Raw genomic sequence first — 19362 nt, 5'->3', positions numbered from 1 at the left:
TACCAGTAGCAGCACAGAGAGCAGATGGAGAAGAAAGACAACTGCTCTGGTGAAATGTGTGCACAAGCTCAGAGCAACCGCCTGTCCACACTGCTGAGGGTGCTTGCACCCATTCTGGACAGAGATGTGCGGGAGGGCGGAGGAAGGGAGGTTGGATATTTTTATTATTTTAAGCAAAGAAGGCACAAAATCTCAGCCAAGCATCAAACCTTGCGCAGCCCAGGAGCCCCCAAGCCCCCTAGAAGCCTGTGTGCCCCCAGGGGAAGCCAGCCCTCATCTCCTTCTCTTGGTCAGTCTGTGCTTGCGCTTGAAGGGTGCAGCTCGGGCAGAAGGCCCTGCCCAAAGCTTGTGCACTAGTAGAGAAAGTAAAGCGTGCCGGGATAAGAAAATGGGGAAAAAGGAAGAGTCTTTACTAAGGTGAGAGCTACAGAAAGCAGCCTGTGATCCCTGACACTGCTTTTCCAAGAACACATGGGAGTGCTTCAGTGCTCTTGGAGGTGACCAGTGCTTTAACATGTGTAAGAGCTAGTGTTGTGCAGGAGGGCAGGGATATCGATCCAAGCGTGCTTGCTTGGACCCAGGGCTCTCCTAGGAGGGTAAGTGCCAGCCCCTCAGTCCAGCCCTCCAGTGGCACCAGACCCCTTGAGCAGTTTCAACTCTTGGCTTTGATTAAGGCTATTTAGTTGCAATAGAAAAAGTAAAAGAATAGATGCCAGCAACACCCACCACCCTGACTGTGAGGTGATGGCATAGCCACCAGCAGGTGCCACGGGATGCCCTGGGACCTATGGGGAGCAGTGGAGGCAGAGAGAGAGAGAGAGTGTGTGGGCTTGCCCAGGGTTATCCCCTCCGGTAAGCCCCTGTTTTTACTGCTTCTAAGCAAAGGGATTTGGAGGTAAGTCCTTTCAACCCTGGCATCTAAGAAGTGTGTGTGTGTGTGGGAGAGAGGAAACAAAATCTGTGGTCCTCAGTGTGAGGGCCCCAAGCATAAAACATGCCCTGCCATGCAGGTCAGCCCTAGATAGCCTGTTGAGGAAAACCTGCCATGCAGTCACCAAAGCTTTGAGGTTTCAAGCCACTTGCCCAGAATCAGAGAAGTTCACAAGCAGCAGATGCCTTTGGCCAGCCCTTTAGGACCTGTCTGCTGCTTTCCCACCCCACTGTGCTCCTCTCTGCCTCTGAAAAACCCAGGCAATAAAAAATGCTGCGTCCTACAGCAGCAGCAGGAGCAATGCACCCTCTTACCGCACAGAACTTCACAGGGAAGGATGCCTAGGGGCACCCAGAACTAGTGCAGGAAAAAATCCAGTGTATTAAGGACATGCGTGTGTGCATGTCTGTGTGTGTGTCAGAGGACGGAGGGTAAGAATTGAAAAAAATAAATAAAGAAAACCACTGTCCAGCCCATAGCCTTGCCCAACCTTCCTCCTTTGGCCTGGCTGGTGGTTCTGACCCACTCCTCAGGCCTGGGCCTCCCTGAGCCCTCATCTCCTCATGACTGTCCCCATCCCACCGTCCTCCCTCATCCACCAGCAGGGACAGGGCTGTGGGGAGGGGACTATGGTCACCAAGGCTGATGCAGACTTCTTCTGAGTGCCCCATCCCCACTCAGTGCTTTCTCTGCCTCTCCCAGACATGCTTGTCCCTCCCACTCCAACATAGTCTGTTGTCCTCTTGAAAATAAAACAGCAACAACAACAGAAAAATATATATATATTCCCAAACCTCCCTGAAAGACCCAAATGAACAGAAACAACCCCCAACAACAAAAAAAAAAAAAAAAAAAAGAACTGAAAAAAGAAAACAAATTCCCCAGAGATTAGGGCCGAGCGTGCATCCCTGCTGGGGCCCAGCAGTCAGGGCGAGCACAGCAACGCCCCTAGGACCCTTCTCCTGTGGCCTTGGCACATCTGTGAGATCCACCAGTGTGGAAAAGCCCCCAAAACCTGGGGGGCAAAGTGGCAAGGCCGGGGCTGTCCCACCAGCCAGCAACAGTCTTGGGAGGGGGAAGGGCAGCAGGGAGAGGCGCATCTCCCCCCATCTCACCACATTTTTCAAGGAGTAGGAGGGTCTCTTGGCCATGTCTTCACCCCACCTGGTACAAGAAGCTTCTTGCTTTGCTTTTGCCTGCCCATGCACCCTACACGAGCGAACCAGCCCGGCTCTGGGCAGGCACCATGACGGGAACAGCGCCGATCCGCTCCAGCGTTGCCTGACTCACTGCATAGGAGCGTGTGTGCTGCGGCCTCTGCTTCCTGCTGACTGAACCATTGCTCCTCACCACCTCCTGAGGGGACGGGGCCGTGTTGGCTGTTACCACCAGCGTCTTAGGGGGAGCCGGGGACGGGTGGCCTCCGTTGGCGTAGATGGGGCGGGTGCTCGTGCTACCCGAGCGGGAGAAGGGGGGCTGACGCACGTCGTTGTTGTTGCTGAAGCGGGTGAAGGAGTCTGTGGCATGGTTGGCTTTGGGGTCATTCCAGTAACGGCTGTTGTAGGTGTTGGAGGAGGTGAGGGTGTCGTTTTCGGAAGAGGATGCGTCGGCATGGAATGTTTTCGTGGTGGAGGAGCACTTGGGTGGCAAGTCATCCTCCCTAGGTAAGGAGAGAGTGTGAAGGGACAGTCAAGGTGCTGCTCCATTTCCCCATGTCCCTCCTCACCAGGAGCAATGCTATCAAATCAGATGAAGCACAAGCATTGCTTCTTGGCCTCCTTACTCACTCGTCTTTGCAGGACCCATCTCTCATATTTACGGGGCAAAGCAATAGTGGTCACAACCACAATACTACATGGTCAGTACAACTGTACCTGTAGCAACCAATGAAGCTAGTGCTCAGGGAAGCTGTGAGAAGCCACCAGAGGGACACACTGGCTGTAACACTGAAGAAGATCACACCTGTCTCCCCAAAATCTCTTCATCACTATCCAGTACTGGGGGTCAGGATTCCTGCTATGTGTGTCCTATATGTTCTCCTATGAAGCTAGCAGCTTCAGGCCAAAGTCCTTTACAACAGCAATAGTGAAAAAAAAAATCAGTTGTTGCCATTCTCCATTTGTTCCTGCCTTTATCTGGACAGATACAGACACCTTCCCCTGGTGCACAGAACACACTCAGGATTAGCAAGCGGGGACTGCCGTGTACCTTTTTGCCAGCTATTGCCTTGCTGAGAGAGAAAAGTTTTCCTAACACCAGCATTCCTTAATCCTCTTCCTACCTTATCTCATTGGGAATCTCCTCTTCTTCTTCCTCTTTGTGTTTATTCTTCCAGTAAAACAGGGCCACAGCCACCAAGACAATGCAGACAACTAGCACGACAGCACCTGTGGCCACCGCTCCAGCAATCAGGCCGATGCTCCGGGGATGGGCTGTGAGGAGGATTGAACAGAGAATGGAGAAGACATCAGGACTGGGCTGTGGCTGTCCGTGAGTATTTGAAGCCACCAAGGCTTGGTAGAGGGGCAAAGGCAACATCCCTATTCCAGGGTACAATGATCTTCTGATAGAGAGGCACATGGTGGCTCACAGCAAACATGGTTACACACGTTACTGTCACAAGACAGAACCAGGTGGCAAAACCTCCCTTGGCAACATACTTACGTGCAATAACTTGCAGGTCCAGAAGGCAAGTGCTCGTTCCAATGGCATTTGAAGCCACACATTGGTAAAGACCTGAGGACACAGTGCTGATATTTCGGAGAGTGACAGTGCCCTGGACTTGGTCTAGTCAGAGAGAAAAGAAGGATTTAAATCCCTCCCCCGCCTTCATAAAAGCCATGAAAAGGCAAATCCAGCAAATAGAGAATTGTGGTGTGAGACTCTTAAGAGATAAATAAATTAGGAAATAACTTTGAGATGGAAGCATTGTGCATACACACAGATTAGGTTTTAAGGAGCTTACACTAGATGTTTCTTTTTCTTCTTATAGACGAGTTCCTGCAAATTAAAGCTTGGGACTCGTATCATTGTGTGAAAGAAGGGGAAAAAATGAGATATGCAGTGCCCTATCCCCATGTCTGCTTGGCAAATTTAGTCTTACCCTGCAGCACTCCTGCTCTTCCCTCCCATCCCTGCGCTTTGCATTGCCTGCTCTGCCGATTTTCCTCAGTCTTGAATTATCTAAGACTAACATTCTTACAGATTCTTAAAATAGGGCAAGTTAAAGGGAAGGAGTACAGCTATTACTATTTGGTCAGGTCACCTAGGTAATAAATCTGATGATTGTGACTTGGTGCTGGCTCATACCCTGCGCAGTCTGATCACAGCTTTGCTTTTACACACATCTGAAAGGCAGCTCCATCAGTAACATACGGGAACAGTGACCTCAGTGTGAAAACCTGGCAGGATTCTGGGGGATTGATTTTGCCTCCTTTCGCCCATTTTCCAATCTATGAGTCTCTTTTTTAGTTTGAAATGCAGGTGAGCCAGCAGCTGATATCTCCATCTGCGTGTGAACATCTAGCCACCATGTTTTCTCTCCCATTTGACTGGTCTCTTCTCCTCAACGGGAAACACGTTTATCTACCTCCAAAATAATGAAGTTTAAATGGCCAGTGGAGAGTATATAGTCCACCACAGGCTCCAGTGCTACAGGAATCTTTGTTCCAAACAAGTAACCATGCAAATGATGTAAGACACTCAATGAGCTGTGTCACTTCTGGCAGCTTGGACAAAGGAAAGCCCAGGAAACCACCTGGGAAGTAAGAGGAAAACCAACAAAACGAGCACCTTGTGTGGCAGTTGGGGGCAACTTGGGAACATTGTCCAGTTTCTCCCAGAGGTATGTTGGCCGGGGGATGCCTTCTTCTGAGCTGCAGGTCAGTGTGATATCGCTGCCCACATCCAGGGACCCCTGGATTCTGCAGAGTGGGGCAGAAGGAGGAACTATAATGAGAGAAGAGGGAAAAATGACAACAGATCAGGAGATACAACCAAAAAGCAGGGTGAAGGTCTTTTCTGAATGCATACTGCCAGGGAAAGCAAGGACATCGGCATGAGTTGAAGGGGGATAAGAGGGAGATAAAGCCTAAAAGGGAGACAGCAGACAAGCACCCTCTAAGGTTTGGGTGGTGGCAATACACAAAGATTCCTGACTAGCCAGTCAATCAATCAAGGTTGAAGACTATTGCTGACTTGTTCAGACCCACCTCTCAGATTCCTCCCTAAAGAAAAAGAAGGTGAGCCTTTCTGTGTGGCAAGACCAAACCAATCTGCAAGCAGAATTTGCTGTGGTTGGGTTTTGCTTTCATAGCTCCATAATGGCACACACTGTGGAGCATCTAGCATCCTTGAGAGCATCCAATATTAACTGTTGACAGGAAATGGAAGCAAAGACATAAAGTCCATTCTCTTCTCCCATTGCTATGCACAAAACTTATGTTCCCCTTAGCACTCCAAGTTGCTTCTTGCAATTCCACATCACAATTTTGCCTCAAAAGCTTTCCCTCCACTGTATTTTACAGCTCTATGATATGCCATTTGCATATGAGGATAAATGCCCTATGAACTCCCACAATACCAACAAGGTAACCCATTCCTCCCTGCTGCATATCCATGTGCTCCAGTACACACACCACCATACCCATCCACTAAGCACCATCATGCACAGCAGATCCCTTTTACCTTGTTCCTCCCCTGTCCCTCAAAACTCCAGGACACTCACCCAAGACAGTGAGTCCAATGACTCCAATATTCCTGCCACCTCGGTCGGGAAGATTGTTGACCAAACACTGGTATGTACCAGTATCTGACAGCTGAGTGTTGTTGATGAAGATGGAGGCACTGGTGGTTGGCATTGTCACAGCAAACCCCACTCTCCCATAGAACTGGGGTGCACCACCAAAGATCTGACCCCCTTGGTAGAGAATAACCTGGAAAAGAAAGAAAGGTTCAAACAACACTCTACAAGGGCTGAGCAAAGAGGGAAAACAGCAAGCAAAACATGGGCTTCCAAAACTAAAAGGACCAGTTCCTGAGAATGTCTGAATAACCATATTTACATAAAACTGTAGCCCCAGGCAGTCACTTCCTAGGAGATGTATTTTCTTTAAAAAAAAGTCCAGTAGCCTGTTTTATATTACTAAATATGATCACAGCAACACACCAGGTAGATACCCAAATCTTCTGGCATCACTGTTTTGGCAATACTGGTTTGTTTCATGTAATATTGATTATTCACCCGGCAGGATTGTAGACTGGCAAAGATGCTCCTCAGGTCTGTGAGTACTTTGCTGAAAGCATTCAACCAGTGGAGAGTTATCATCTTGGCTCACAGCCAGTAACACCTTGCCATGATTTGACACTGTTGAAGATCGCTGGGATGAACTGAAGGACAAATAATGCAACCTCCGAACTGTGTGACCTCTACCAACCAGCCAGCTTACATGGAGGTACTCAGACCAAATCCCTGAAGGGCAAGAACCTTTCAGTGAGGGATACTGGATCTCACAACAGAATACCATGGTGCTCTCATTTCCAGTGCACCAAGAGCCGGATTACACCTCTGGTGCTCCTTTGAATACAAAACCCACCAGAGATCCAGAGCAGCCATACTGTATCCCATACACTTGCCCAACTGCACATCCAACCAAGGAAGCTGAGGACACAATATGCACAAAGCACTGGGAAATCAGACTTGTGCAAGGTGCATCAGACTCATGTCCTTTCAACAATAGAAGGAATATTCTGAGAGCCACAGGCTTAGCTTTGTACAAGGACTCCATTGGATCAGTGACAAAAGAGTGAGGAAAAGAAAAGCTCCCCAAAACTCCATGCACAAGTGAGAAAGGACCTACCTGTTCAGGCTGGTTGGCGTTAGAGAGAGGAATGACCATCCAGATGACATTAAGGTTAGTGAGAGCAGCATTTGTAGTGAAGGTGCAGGGCAATACCGCTGTCTGGCCCCGGGCAACCTGGACACTCCCTGAACTGACTGACACTTCTAGAGGACACACGAGACCTGGAAACAGAAGGATATAATGCTCAAACATATCAGGTGGCCCCATGCATGCGCAATTCATGACAGCAGTATCCTGTTGCTATGACACTGCCCCTTATCAATGACTTCAGGCTAAAAAGAAATACACTGCTCCCTCAGAAAGATGAGGCTGCTTTTGGGCAGACCCTTTCCAAATGTGCACAGGTTGCCCTTTTAGGTGAGATCACTTTAATTTCAAACCCTCTGAAAAGAACAGATTTTGTTCTGGAGACAGGAAAGCAGCTATAAGAGCAGTCAAGCTGTGTCTAAGAGATAATGAAATATATTTTTGAACCCATTAATCTTAATGATACCCAGCATCACTGGAACAGAAAAGGAAGCCGTATTCTGAAAGTCTTTGCCACAGGACAGGATGAGAAAATGCATAACTTCAAAGAAGGCACACAGTTCCCCCTTGACTTTTGCTCCTCACAAAGTCTAGTGCAAACATGGACACTTTCATCCTGTTTTGAATTTAAAGGGTTAAAAATCTAAATCTTTTCCAGACCAGCTATTTCTTTATAGCTGGTAAAAAAAAAGAAATGGCTGATGATATTAAAAGATCTGATCAGATCTAACTTATTTTCCAGTATTTCTGCCACTTGCTTATTTTCATTACATATAGGCTAAACAGGATACAAAGCCTGGTAAGTCCCAGCTTCGCAGCACAGCAACTCGAAGCTGCAGTGTTTAGACTGCAAGTCACACAAGGAAAAATCTCTGTACTTACAGCCAAAACCTCATCAAATGACACCAACCAAGGAACCATGACCACCATTTTGAGTAGCACCAAAGTTTGCTAAGCCACTTTTCCCCACAACAAAACGCTGACTCCAGACACACTCCTACTTCCCAGTTCGCTGCCTTCTTGTTCAATGCATGTGGGAGGCTGCTAGAGGAGATGTTCAAGCTCTGAGGCAATATGAGAATATTGATGGAGCCTGAGTGAAATCTGTGGACTGCTCTATTCTCTTGCTGACCCTACGAAGGGCTGTCGGCAAAGCTTCTGTTTTCTGCTGGGAGGCACTTGCTTGTTGAAGGTGGAGCACTTCACAAGAACAGGTTTCCAGCTCAACTATGAAGAAGTCACAGGCTTGTCTCTCAGAAAAAAAGCTGAGTGGTCTTCATGCTTGTCTGCTGGGATGCTTCCCAGCCTGCCTAGTGGTACCTATGTTGTGTGCGTGTGTACCTGTGTGTTGTGTGGACCTGTGTTTGCACAGGCTGCTTGGGAGCTGGAATATCCAAAGACTGTGCAGATCCTCAGCAACTTGCTCTGAACTTCAAAACCCACTTGGATGCCACCATGTGCCATGTGCTCTGGATGTCCCTGCTGGAGCAGGGGGGTTGGACTAGATGATCTCTAGAGATCCCTTTCAATCTCAACCGTTCTGTGATTCTGTGTGGTTCTGTGATCCTGCCAGCATTCTCCTCTCCTCCCTATCCCCTACCTGCCTTGCAGGCTTCAAAGCTCCATATAATTCATGAAGGCTCAGAAATGTTTCAAAACAGAGACAAACAAAATGTCATTTTTCATCTCTCCAAGTGAAAGACGTGAGCTTCCTAGTTTGCAGAAAAACCCAGATCACACCGTAATCTGAGTTCTGGGACTTATCTGAAAATACACATTTTGGGACTTTCTGGGGAAACAGTTCAGCTTTCATCCTAATATCTAAGAGAATTAGGTGCCTGGAGAAGGAACAGCTGGTGAAAGCTTAATCCATCAATCTCCTATGAGGAGCTGTCAGCATCAAGCGGAAGGAAATAATTTGAAGGGCCAGTAATAAGTATGACCTTTATTACAAGGCATCTGCCTTTCACTTGCTACTGTGGTTGGCAGATTGGGAGTGGTTTTGGACTCCTAATTTGCTTATGGCTGGTCAAGCAGTGTCAGTAGCTGAAAAACAGAAGTGACCCATGTCAGCTTCAGAGATGGTTCTTACTCAATATGACCCTGATGAGGGGCTCTCTGTTCTGCTGGCATCACTCTGAAGGCTCTTCAGCCTGTCTACCACTATCCCTGTGCTAAACTGTGTGCAGAGAGCCACAATAATTTGGACCTTTCTTGGACTAAGTCCTCCCTTTAATATGCAGGAAACAGTTCTTCTGAGATGTTCAGTGTTGGTTTAATGAGATGCATCCCACGAGATGAGAACCAGTCCCTCAAATATTCATCAGTTTGGAAGAGCAGCAATCATTCTTCAGCTCCGTCCCTTCAAACCTCCACGTTCCCCTCCAAGAAACACCCACTCACTAAACTCCTGCCGTTCAAGAAAAGTGATAATTAAATGCAAGTATTCACTAATAGGAACTTTACTGGAAATGTGGTGTTTGCATTTTGCACTGCAGGGTTAGTTATGTCAGTCACTCAGGCATCAAGATGATGTGATTTTCATACCTAACTACCCTGTCATTAGTCTTAATATTTGCTATTAGTTGACTGTAAACATCCTGCAGAATAATAAAAATGCTAAAATAGAACATGCATAATTACTTCACTGTGATAATGATTTTCAATACAGTTGAGAATTTTCCAATATGCTTATAAGCAGCTCTAAAAAATCAAAGAGAACATGCAATAATTTCCTCACTCTGGAAGTGAGCCTAACTTGGAAAAACAAACATTCAAGGGAGAAAAACTGATCACAGCACTGTTATTAACTAAAATAATCATGAAAGAGTCATTTGCCCTGAAAGCAAGTGGAGGAACAGGGCTCTTGTTCTGTTACTCTCCTTATGATGCCACCTAGCCCAGCCAGTGCCTCCGCTCTTGCCCTGCAGCCCCCTATCCCCTGGTCCCGTTATGTCCTCCCCCTTTCAAAGCACCACAGCATCCTTTTTAATCTGAATGTCATGGAGGAGTTTCTGTGAGGTGATACCGAGAGCTGAGGTCCCCAGCCACTTCTCTTGCTGAGGGAGCAGCACTGAGTCTAGGCCTGCAGGAGAAGCTCCCCTCACCCCGTGCTCTTCTCTTTCTCTATTGCTAAACCACGGCGCAAACCAGCTCCTTAAGTCTTGCCTTTGCCACATGCATCCCAGTGCCCCCCAGCTGCTCTTTGGCCTGCGGTGCCCATGAGGCAGGCTGCACTTAAAGACAAGGACTCGTTTTGCTAAGCTAAGTGGCACCTGCAGGGCTACAGCTGGGAAGAACACGAACTGCCATTTCTGACACATAAGCTTAGCCAGGATGACAGGGGAGCTGGGAGACCAAATACAGACACAGGCTTCCTCCACCACCGTGAACAGGCTGGTGTGTTAATACAGCACTGGGGCGGGAGGGCATTTCTGCAGCACAATTTCCATTCCCAGGGAGATGGCTGAAAGAGCAAAGATCAAATTTGCTTTACAGGCTACACCCCTCTTCTTTACATCTTGGACTACTAGGAAATGTAGTGTGGTTACAATGCACCAACGCAAGGACCTACATGACTGCATCCTTACACACCAATACTCATGTCCTAAAACACAGTTGGGTGCATATAAAGACATAAGCCTGTATGCCCAGGAAAATACAGGGTAGGAAAATTCAATTAAATGTTACATGTTTAAACAGTTCAAAATTAAGAGTTGCAAGAATGTGGCTTTGCATTAATTAGAAATGAGGGAGAGAAGGAGGAGGAAAATTCAAATTTAGCATAACTACTGGGACAAGGATCTTTCAGAGCAGCCTTGGGAACAAGGGCTCGAATCACCTTGGGTACACACAAAGGCAAATATAGATAGACGCATACATACATCCCAGCCTAGTAAGTCAAATTGCACATAAGAGGTCAGGAAATCAAGCAATGGATGTAGTAAAGGCCCTCCTCCTGCAGAAGTACACAGTCCAGATCTAATGACTTGTGAGAGGCAACAAGAACAAATCATGGTGAAATCTCCTCCTAGCTTTACATTACAGGGGCCCCTACACCCTCTCCAGTCCGTACAGCCTCCCCGTCACTGAGCTGCCTAATTAGGCACTGCTGTAAGCAGCATGCCTGGAGCTGGAGCAGGGTAACACCACTGTCAGCAGGAGGAGGAAGGCGCCCTCCCTGTACACTGGATTCTTTGATCTGAGTTTGATTCTGCAAGTGGCTCTCTGCTTTGATCCTGATGCAGCGCGCTCCCATCAATAATGGAACAGATGCTCCATTTCTGTGTCGCTCTCTCAGGGAACCAGCCAGCAGAACGATGCTTTGGCTACAGAGGCTCTTCTAAAGATTCTTTATATTCCCAGGACCAAGTAAGCACTCTAGCAACACATCACTGATTTAATTTCTAATGGGATGCTCCTGGCTTTCCAAGTAGCATGCTCAGCTGCCTCCTGCATCCACGGAGGAGCCTATGCAGATGCTGCACATGGTTGTCAGAGGCATCCATGTGAACCATTGGCTGGGATATGGAGCAGAGAGAGGCTCTTCGCAAGGCTGCGTTTAGCTTAGTGGTGCTGACCACAAAAACACTCTTTGCAGAGCCGTTCATACCACCAAGCTCCTCCATCGACTCACCTTCTGGAAGTCTCTCTCTACTTTAAAAGCCTTCCTACAACCACTGACAAGTCTGCAGTCTTCAGCACCTGCTAGTGGTGATCTCCTGACACTCATGGCATGAGGAGGCTGGGTTGCACGAGGTTGCTTAAACTGAGACAAGGGTAGAGGTACGCTCTGCAGCGCAGGCAAGCCAGGGGAAAAAAATATGAGCAGGGCAGATCGGAGATTGGCAGGTGTGGAAGGAATGAAAAAGAATTAAAGAAAACAAACAAACAAACCAAAAAAAAAATCCCTCAGTTGCATCAATTCAGCATCTCCAGACCTCCAGGGAAAATGTGCAGAAATGTGTGCAGCTGAGGGCAGGGAAGGAATAAGGCTTCAATCTGTTTTATTGTGCATCCAAACATCCAAAGCCCAGGCAGCGCCTCTCCCTGCCTCAATGCAATTAGCAATCCTGCTGCCATGTGCTGGGGAAGATGCCTTTGGCAGTATAACATTTTGGGTCCCTCTTTGGAGAAACAACGATGAGGTCACTCAAAAACTCCAACAACAGGGTAGAAACAAAAAGCTTGAGCCCAGGCAAGCTGAGGGAGAAGCTGCAGAGCAGTCTTTTCTCTGCAAGGAAATCTCAAGTAGCCGTGCCTTTGGCTTGCCACATGTTTGGGTCCGAATCTGCCTCCTGTGTTGAAGAAGAGAAAGAGCTGGTCTCCTGCACCAGATGAGCTGAGGTACATTGCAGACTCAACACACTGAGCATCAGCAACTCCTGCCCAGGGAAGAATGACTCACAGCTGGAGGAGACAGTAACAGATGCAGGGAGTACATCAGTTGCAGGACCTGCTGGCGTAGCAGCCTTTCAGAACCCCTGAAGGAGCCTCATTTGCAGTTGCAAGAACTGCAGTTGCAAGAACTGGTAACACTGAAGGACAGAGAAGACACAAGAGGGAGGCGGTCCCTGCTATAGCTGCCCTACGAATTACAGAATCTCAGAATGGTTGAGGTTGGAAGGGACCTCTAGAGATCAGGGACTCCCCCCCGAGCAGGGACACCTAGAGCACGTGGCACAGGGTGGCATTCAGGCAGGTTTGGAAGATCTCTAGAAAAAGAGACTCCACAACCTCTCTGGACAGTCTGTTCCAGGGCTCTGTCACCCTCACAGTAAAGAAGTTCTTCCTCACATGGAGATCGAACTTCCTGTGTTTCAACTTACACCCATTACCCCTCGTCCTGTCACTGGCCACCACAGAGAAAAGTTTGGCCCCATCCTCCCTACATCCACCCCTAAGGTACGTGAACATGTTGATCAGATCCCCTCTCAATCTTCTCTTCTCCAAGCTAAACAGGCCGAGCTCGCTTAGTCTTTCCTCCAGTCCCTTAATCATATGTTGCCTGGAAGCAATCTTGGCCAGGTGGTCTGGAGAAGCCTGTGGCTGGCTTAGTGCAAGGAACCCCTCAGTGCACTATAGCACCTCTGCAAGCTCACAGCAAGGACCAGGCAAACTTTAATCCAGTGGCATCCACAGGGATTGCCCCCACATCCATATCTGTGAACACTTTATACAGAGTGAGGAGCCTTCTCAGGAGGCCAGTTTCCATCAATATAGACAGAAATTCTCTAGTGTGCCTCATATCACAACCAGCTCTTCCTAAGCCACCCCCAACAGAAATTTGTCTAATTTATCCTTTGAAACTCTAGACAACGCTTGTATTGCACAGCATGGCTTAGCAGTCTGTTCCAGTACTCGGTCAGTGGTTCCTGCTTTCTTGTGCCTTCCAGTGCCTCTGGGTCCCTGTCCTTCCCTCTCTGCAACTCATCCATGCAAACCTGGGACTGCTGACATGGTCCGTTCCCCTCTCCCAGTCCTGCACGTCCCTACATGCTTCGGTATCCTCATCAGGATACCCAATATACAGCCAATATACAGCTCAGAGATGCAAACAGGGACTGCAATCAGTCACAGTTTGGACGTACCTCCCTGAAGCGGCAGCATAAGACTCAGGCTTCAGAATAATTTAATGGGACTAAGCCCACCCTCTTATTGGCCAAGGACAACACTGCCCCCAAAAGACCCATGTTTGTTCCTTCTGGTTTACAGATCAAATGCAATAGTAACCTGGTACTGAATGGGGAAAATAATCTCCAAATCTCTCTTTTTTTTTTTATGCTAGCTTTGCAAGACAAACTAGAGGAGAGGGCAGGAAAACCTTCACATCTGGTGTAATTCAAGAGCAAGAACTCTGTAACACAAGTGTTAAGCCAGCTTAACTTCTAAGCATCTTTACCCCTAAAGAAGTCATCAGGAAGAAGTGGTAGCATGTAAGCATTTCTCCAATACTGAGATTCCCAAATAAGCAGATCTATCTGCCCTCTAGTAAGAGCAATCTAGGGAGTGCTGCGCCCCACAAGAGATATATGGGTTAACAGACACTAATCCAGGTAGGAATTACAGTGCCAGGGGTTTGAACTCCATGCGGAACTCCAGCATTTCTTCCTGAGCACTCCACCGGCTGATCAGAGACCTTGGCTACCTGCAAACCTAAGATGAGCCTCCTCCTTTGTCATTTATAAGACAGAAAGGTAACATAAAAACTTGTGGCTGACCCTTTCTGCTCCGGACTCATCTGCTGGCCTTGTGAATGGCCATCCCACCACTCCTGCCATCTTCCCCTTTACAGATAGGCCTTTCTCTGCAGGCCAGCTGGGACAAGGATTTCAAACAGCTGTTTGACTGAGATAACATGGAGCATGGAGCACATCTCCCTGCCCCTGACCTCCCCAAGCTGCAGCTGTAGGGGTGATGGAAACTGAACTTTAAGACCAAAAAAAAAAAAAGGCAAAATAAAAATAAAAATTGTTACCTGCACTTGCTTCAAGAAGGCTGTCTGTTCCCTCCCAGGTCCTTGTCAGCGGAGGCAAGATGTCTGGGTGACCACCTTACCTCACCATGCTTAGGGCGACTGCACAACACGTGCCCCGCTCACCGTCCTCCCCTCCTGTCACTTACCCCAGGCCTACTCCCGCCTTGCTACAAGGAGTGTCATCCTTCTCAAACAGCTCCCTGAGCAACCACAGCTCACGGGTAAGACCTCTGGGCACGCGAAGCTTGAAAGGTATGAAGCAACGAAGATAGCAGCAAAAAATAGCATCTACAGTGACATTTGCCATGAAAAAAACTAATCGATCGTCATGCTCTGGGGCATACGTTAATCCCCTCTCTGTGGTATCGTGTTGCGCAATTAGGTCCATTATGGAAGGCTTAACACTTCCTTCTGATGCATGCGGCATTGGCTGGAAACAGGGATTGCTGCAATCTGAGCTGGCAGTCTTTGAATTCACGGCATTTGCAGAGGCCTCGAGGAGCAGCTGCACTACGGAGGCTGGGGGATGTTTCGCTTTAGCAGATGAGCAGGACCAGAGGGGACCCAGAACAGAGCAAGAACTCACTCAAGTGCTCACCCATTTCTCCCCCCACTTCAGAAACACGAGGAGTGAGTGCCTAATTCAGCCTCATCTGTGGGAACACCTGGGGCCAACTGCCCTTTCCTGGCTGTGTCTAGCACAGGTGACACCGACAGTCCATGCCCCAGGACTCTGGTGGGCAAGGCACGGGCAGCCTATTTGCCTACATGAGATGGCTGAATGACACACACAGACAGCATATCTGGAATACCGAGTCCTTGTGACAGGACACTACTCATTTTTTTCCCCTCCTAAGGTCCTCTAAAGATGCACAGATCACTGTTTTCCAAACTGGAGGCAAAGAGGAGAGTCAAAGCGTAGCTGAGCACAAAAAGATGTCTCGCTAGTGCTTGTCTTCTACTCAGCAGAGATGGTCAGACACAGCCTCTTCTCCCCCAGCACTGTGATAGATGAGCTCTAGGGAATTCTGCTGCAGTAACTTGACATGTTATCTGCTTATCTGCCATTTGCTCTAACTCTCAGCACAAGGCTGTTGCCCCTAAAGCAGAGAAAGCAGAAAGGAAGATGTGCCTCAATCTCACAGCCTAGCATCCCTGGAGAGGTAGGTGTGAAGACACGCAAAGCTGCTGTGATGTGAATGGGAAAATTCAGGTGGCTGACACACCATCCTGTTTTGTTGGGTGACACAAGGGAGGTGTCATCCAACTCTAATGAACATCTGGGGATGGGAATATCTTAAATCACTATACCCAACTGAGTAACTACTCAGTGAACTGCAACCCTACAGTCTTTAGCTGATGTGACTGGGGAATGAAAACATGACAGCAGTCCATAAAAACTTATGTCAAGTGGGAACCTCTGCTTGAGTTTGCAAAGAGCCTGCGACAACAGGTCTGAGCTTCAGACTTTCTCATTCATGCAGCTTAGACGGGCCAACAAGAACTTTCCACATCCCTCCTCTTAATCTTCTCTCTACTTATCACAGAACATCAAAAAGGAGCAGGTATCATTTACAACCAAGATTTTTATCTGTATTTCCTAAAGTGGGGAAAAGGCATAGAGGTGACTGAGACCAGCTAAGGCACAAGCTGGACTTATTTTCCCTGAAGCAGGTTACAAAATCTCTCAGGAGCCACCCTCTAGCATGGCCAGCCTTGAGAGCCTCCCCAGGCCTCCTCATCAGTATCTAGTCACCCCTGAGGCCAGTCTTGCCTACAGGATGCTGCATACAGGGTGCGACTGCCTGGGATGAGATGAGAGCTGTATGAGATTTGCTTACCCCAGAGCAGGAGCCTAATTAGAGCTCTTCCCAAGATCTAAAAGCAAAAACAGCCTCGAGTCCCCCCCTTTTCCCGTGCCGCTTCCCTGCTGATTTTCTCCCAGCACAGCCCAATCAGCAAAGCCATGTCGCGCTGCAGATCGGTGCCAAGCGCTGGGAGCAGCGCACGACGCTGCTGACACAGCAAAGTGACCTCCTTCGGGACAAGGCATCCACTGGTGCCTCTGCAAGAGACGTGTATCTGCGCCCAGGACTGGGAAGCAGAGAGTCAGAGTAGGGAAGAGGAAATTAAAACAAGTCTGCAAAGCTCTGCTAAGATACTCCTATTTTCTGTTTGCCGAGCCATAAAAAATACATTAACGGCCCAGCAGCTTTGTAAATGATTTATGGTCAAAAGAATAAATTTCTCTCTCCTCTCCTAGTTTAAAAAGGGAAAAAAAGGAAAGAAAAGCAATATAGTGATAAACTACTTAATAAGGGAAAACAACATGAGGCTTAAATGTGGTCAGTGGTATATTGGGTAGGAAGGATTGAACCTATAAAGAAAAAAAATTAAGGCCTGATAAAGGGAGCTGGCACCAGGAAGGCAAGATGAATAGAGGGACGGGCTGGGATATATGGTGGGGAAAGGCAGGAGCATAAGTGCTGCAGCCAAATAGGAAAGGAGGCAGGGAAGGGGGAGGCAGAACAGGTTCCTCAGGGACTCCTAACACTAAACACCTCCCAGAAGGCATCAGGAGTTTTAATACCTCCAACCCTCCACCTCCTGTCCCCATCACAGGAAAAATGCTGCTGAAGAAGAGACTGCAGACTCGTACCTAATATTTAATGCCTCTAAGATGTACTCACCTACCTCTCAAACCTCCAGAACCAGGGATGTGATGAGTGCAAATTCTCCAAAATAACTTCCTCCAGGATCACCCAGAGCAGCCGCCAAGGGCCCTACAGGACCTTGTCCAGCGACCCACAGCCTTCAGCTAAGGCAATGCCAACAAGTTGGATATCCACTTTCCATCCCACTTTTGTGTTTCTTAGACAAACTGTCTCGATCCCATGGAGCACACAAGCTTTGCAAGCAAGAAGGTATTTGGCGGGTGTTTTTCCATGTGCCTCTTACTTCCCTTAAGCATTTCACTGCTCGGTGGCTTCACTTATTCTGCCTCTTCCATAGGCAACAGAGTGTCCCACATGGAGCCGGGGCCGCTTGGCCAGACACTGATGCCCCTGGCTAATGCGAAGCACTATAGCAATTCTACTGAAGGCAATTAAGACACTGGAATTAAAAGACTTCATGTTTAAAAATTAAGCACATGCTTAAGTATCTTGCTAAAGAGGGCTTAAGGGTCTAATCACATTTGCATCCATTTTGATAACAAAACCCCGTGGCCCACTGGTACAAGAGAGAGACACTTTACACGAGAACACACATTCATGCTGCAGCTTCCCCTGCTTATAAAGGATGCTAGAACTAAGCCTGACAAATAGTGAAGGAAAAGGAAAAGAAAAAGGGAAAGGAAAAGGGAAAGAGAAAGGGAAAGGGAAAGGGAAAGGGAAAGGGAAAGGAAAAGGAAAGGGAAAAAGGATTGTGCAGCTACAATTCTCAGTCTCCTAAAGCCATCAGGTTCCACATCTGAAACATTGTTCATCCTCAACTACTTTAGATGCAAAATTATTAAAAATAAACAGTTAAGAAACAAAAAACCCAAGCAAACAAAAAAGCCTTTTTTATTTAAATTGCAAAGAAAGGACAACCCAAATTTGTCTTCTGATCTGGCAAATGTCAGGCCAGTAATTGAATATTTCAGATTATGAGTTGAGGTGTGTGAAAGAGGTTTTAAAAAGACAAATTTCCACTGGGGGAAAAAAAAAAAAAAGAGTTTTCATTAAAATCAAAATAGGTTTTAAGAATATCAACCTTGATGACATTTTCAGTGAGTGAAGGCTAAATGAGTTGCTTTGACTTTCCTGTTTAATTATGGTAATATTGGCACACTTCAGTTCAAGAAGGTAAAAACACTTTATTTCAATCCATTTAAACTTCTGCCATTTGTTTAGACACTGCATAAATTCTGACTTCATATATTTTTATTCAGTAATGGTACTGTGCTATGCAGACACACGCACGCTTAATACACTATGACCTTTCAGCAGCAAGTGAACAAAATCTCTTGAGGATAGAAATTTTCCTTGGTTTTTGATTGTAACTCACCTGAACACCACAGAGCAGGTCAACGGCGAGACAAGACCAGGACTTTCTCACCTGATTCATGGTCCTCGCTCTGCCTATTAATCACGCTCCCCACCCCTGCGCCAAGTATTAGTATTGATTTCAAATTAACTCACACATTTCCTATTGAGGTAAGAAAAAACCGCCAAGTTCACTACGTTCAGCTCTGCTGCAGGCTGATGGCAATAACCCTGCCCAGAGCAAAAACCTGTGGCAAGAGGCCCAGCAGGGCTGGCTCCTTGGGGCCAGGGAAGCGTGTGAGGAAGCACCAGACACTCACAGGATGCTTCAAAACTTCCAAGGGGTTCTCAGAAACCACGGAGCTCATCCTAACGTGGGAGAAACGCAACCAGGAGCCTCCCCGGGAGCGCAGCCGCTGCTGCTGTCGCACCTCCCTCCTCACGACCTGCTGTCCTGACGTCAGGCCCTGCGAGTTAACCCAGGGTGACCAGCCCTCGCAGCGCTGTCTCATTTAATCCTTGCCCTCTCCTCCTCCCGGTCCCCAGTGCTCTGAATTCCCTTTTACACGATCTGCTAAATTTAACAAGCATAAAGCTGCTACGGGCCTGTTGTCTTTTGCAGGTAGAGTCTCAGGACAACAGTAAATTTTCCCTTCATAACACATGCAATAATGCTGCCTGTGCCCTTGCACCCAGCCACCCAACTCCTCTGCACCACTAAGGAAGATGTTTTTTCCTGCACAGCTGGCTTAGTTTTTCACACAGATGTTGCCACTCCTGTCAAGTCTAAGAGCACATAAACCAACATTAATATGAAAGAATCAGATCAGACAGTTGCTTTAAGAGTGATCTGAAAATTCCCCAAGTAGAGTCTCTCTGCTGGGTTTTTCCTTTTTTTTTTATTGCAGTCAGAATAAAAAAGAAAAAAAAAAGAAGTAAAATAAAACAAAATCATAAGACGCCCACTCAATCAATTCTGAGCCTTTTGGGGTAAACTCCCCTTTTGGAATTCAAAATGCATACGTTAATCTTTAATGT

The 19362-nt window shown here is 47.5% G+C and overlaps 1 protein-coding gene and 1 long non-coding RNA gene across 2 annotated transcripts in view; one reads left to right on the top strand and one right to left on the bottom strand.

Moving 5' to 3' along the window:
• Positions 1–1547: 1547 nt before the first annotated feature.
• Positions 1548–19362, bottom strand: part of IGSF11 (immunoglobulin superfamily member 11) — a 101697-nt gene continuing 83882 nt past the window's right edge. Inside the window, exons 2-7 of the mRNA XM_088527277.1 lie at positions 6790–6953; positions 5658–5865; positions 4724–4879; positions 3596–3718; positions 3213–3363; positions 1548–2591 (exon numbers count right to left, since the gene is read on the bottom strand). Of these exons, the coding sequence (XP_088383403.1) occupies positions 2141–2591; positions 3213–3363; positions 3596–3718; positions 4724–4879; positions 5658–5865; positions 6790–6828 (1128 nt within the window). The 5' untranslated portion in view covers positions 6829–6953 and the 3' untranslated portion in view covers positions 1548–2140. The remainder of the gene's footprint in view (positions 2592–3212; positions 3364–3595; positions 3719–4723; positions 4880–5657; positions 5866–6789; positions 6954–19362) is intronic.
• LOC148594253 (uncharacterized) overlaps positions 17625–19362 on the top strand; it is a 45146-nt gene continuing 43408 nt past the window's right edge. The window contains exon 1 of the long non-coding RNA XR_015913529.1: positions 17625–17722. This is a non-coding gene — a long non-coding RNA (uncharacterized LOC148594253). The remainder of the gene's footprint in view (positions 17723–19362) is intronic.

This window comes from Tinamus guttatus, unplaced genomic scaffold (genome assembly GCF_059628265.1).
Source record: "Tinamus guttatus ecotype Peru unplaced genomic scaffold, ASM5962826v1 Tinamus_guttatus_pri_ptg000272l, whole genome shotgun sequence".
Lineage (NCBI taxonomy): Eukaryota > Metazoa > Chordata > Aves > Tinamiformes > Tinamidae > Tinamus > Tinamus guttatus.
The sequence above is the reverse complement of the archived record's forward strand: the minus strand, read 5'-3'. Positions and strand labels throughout refer to the sequence as shown.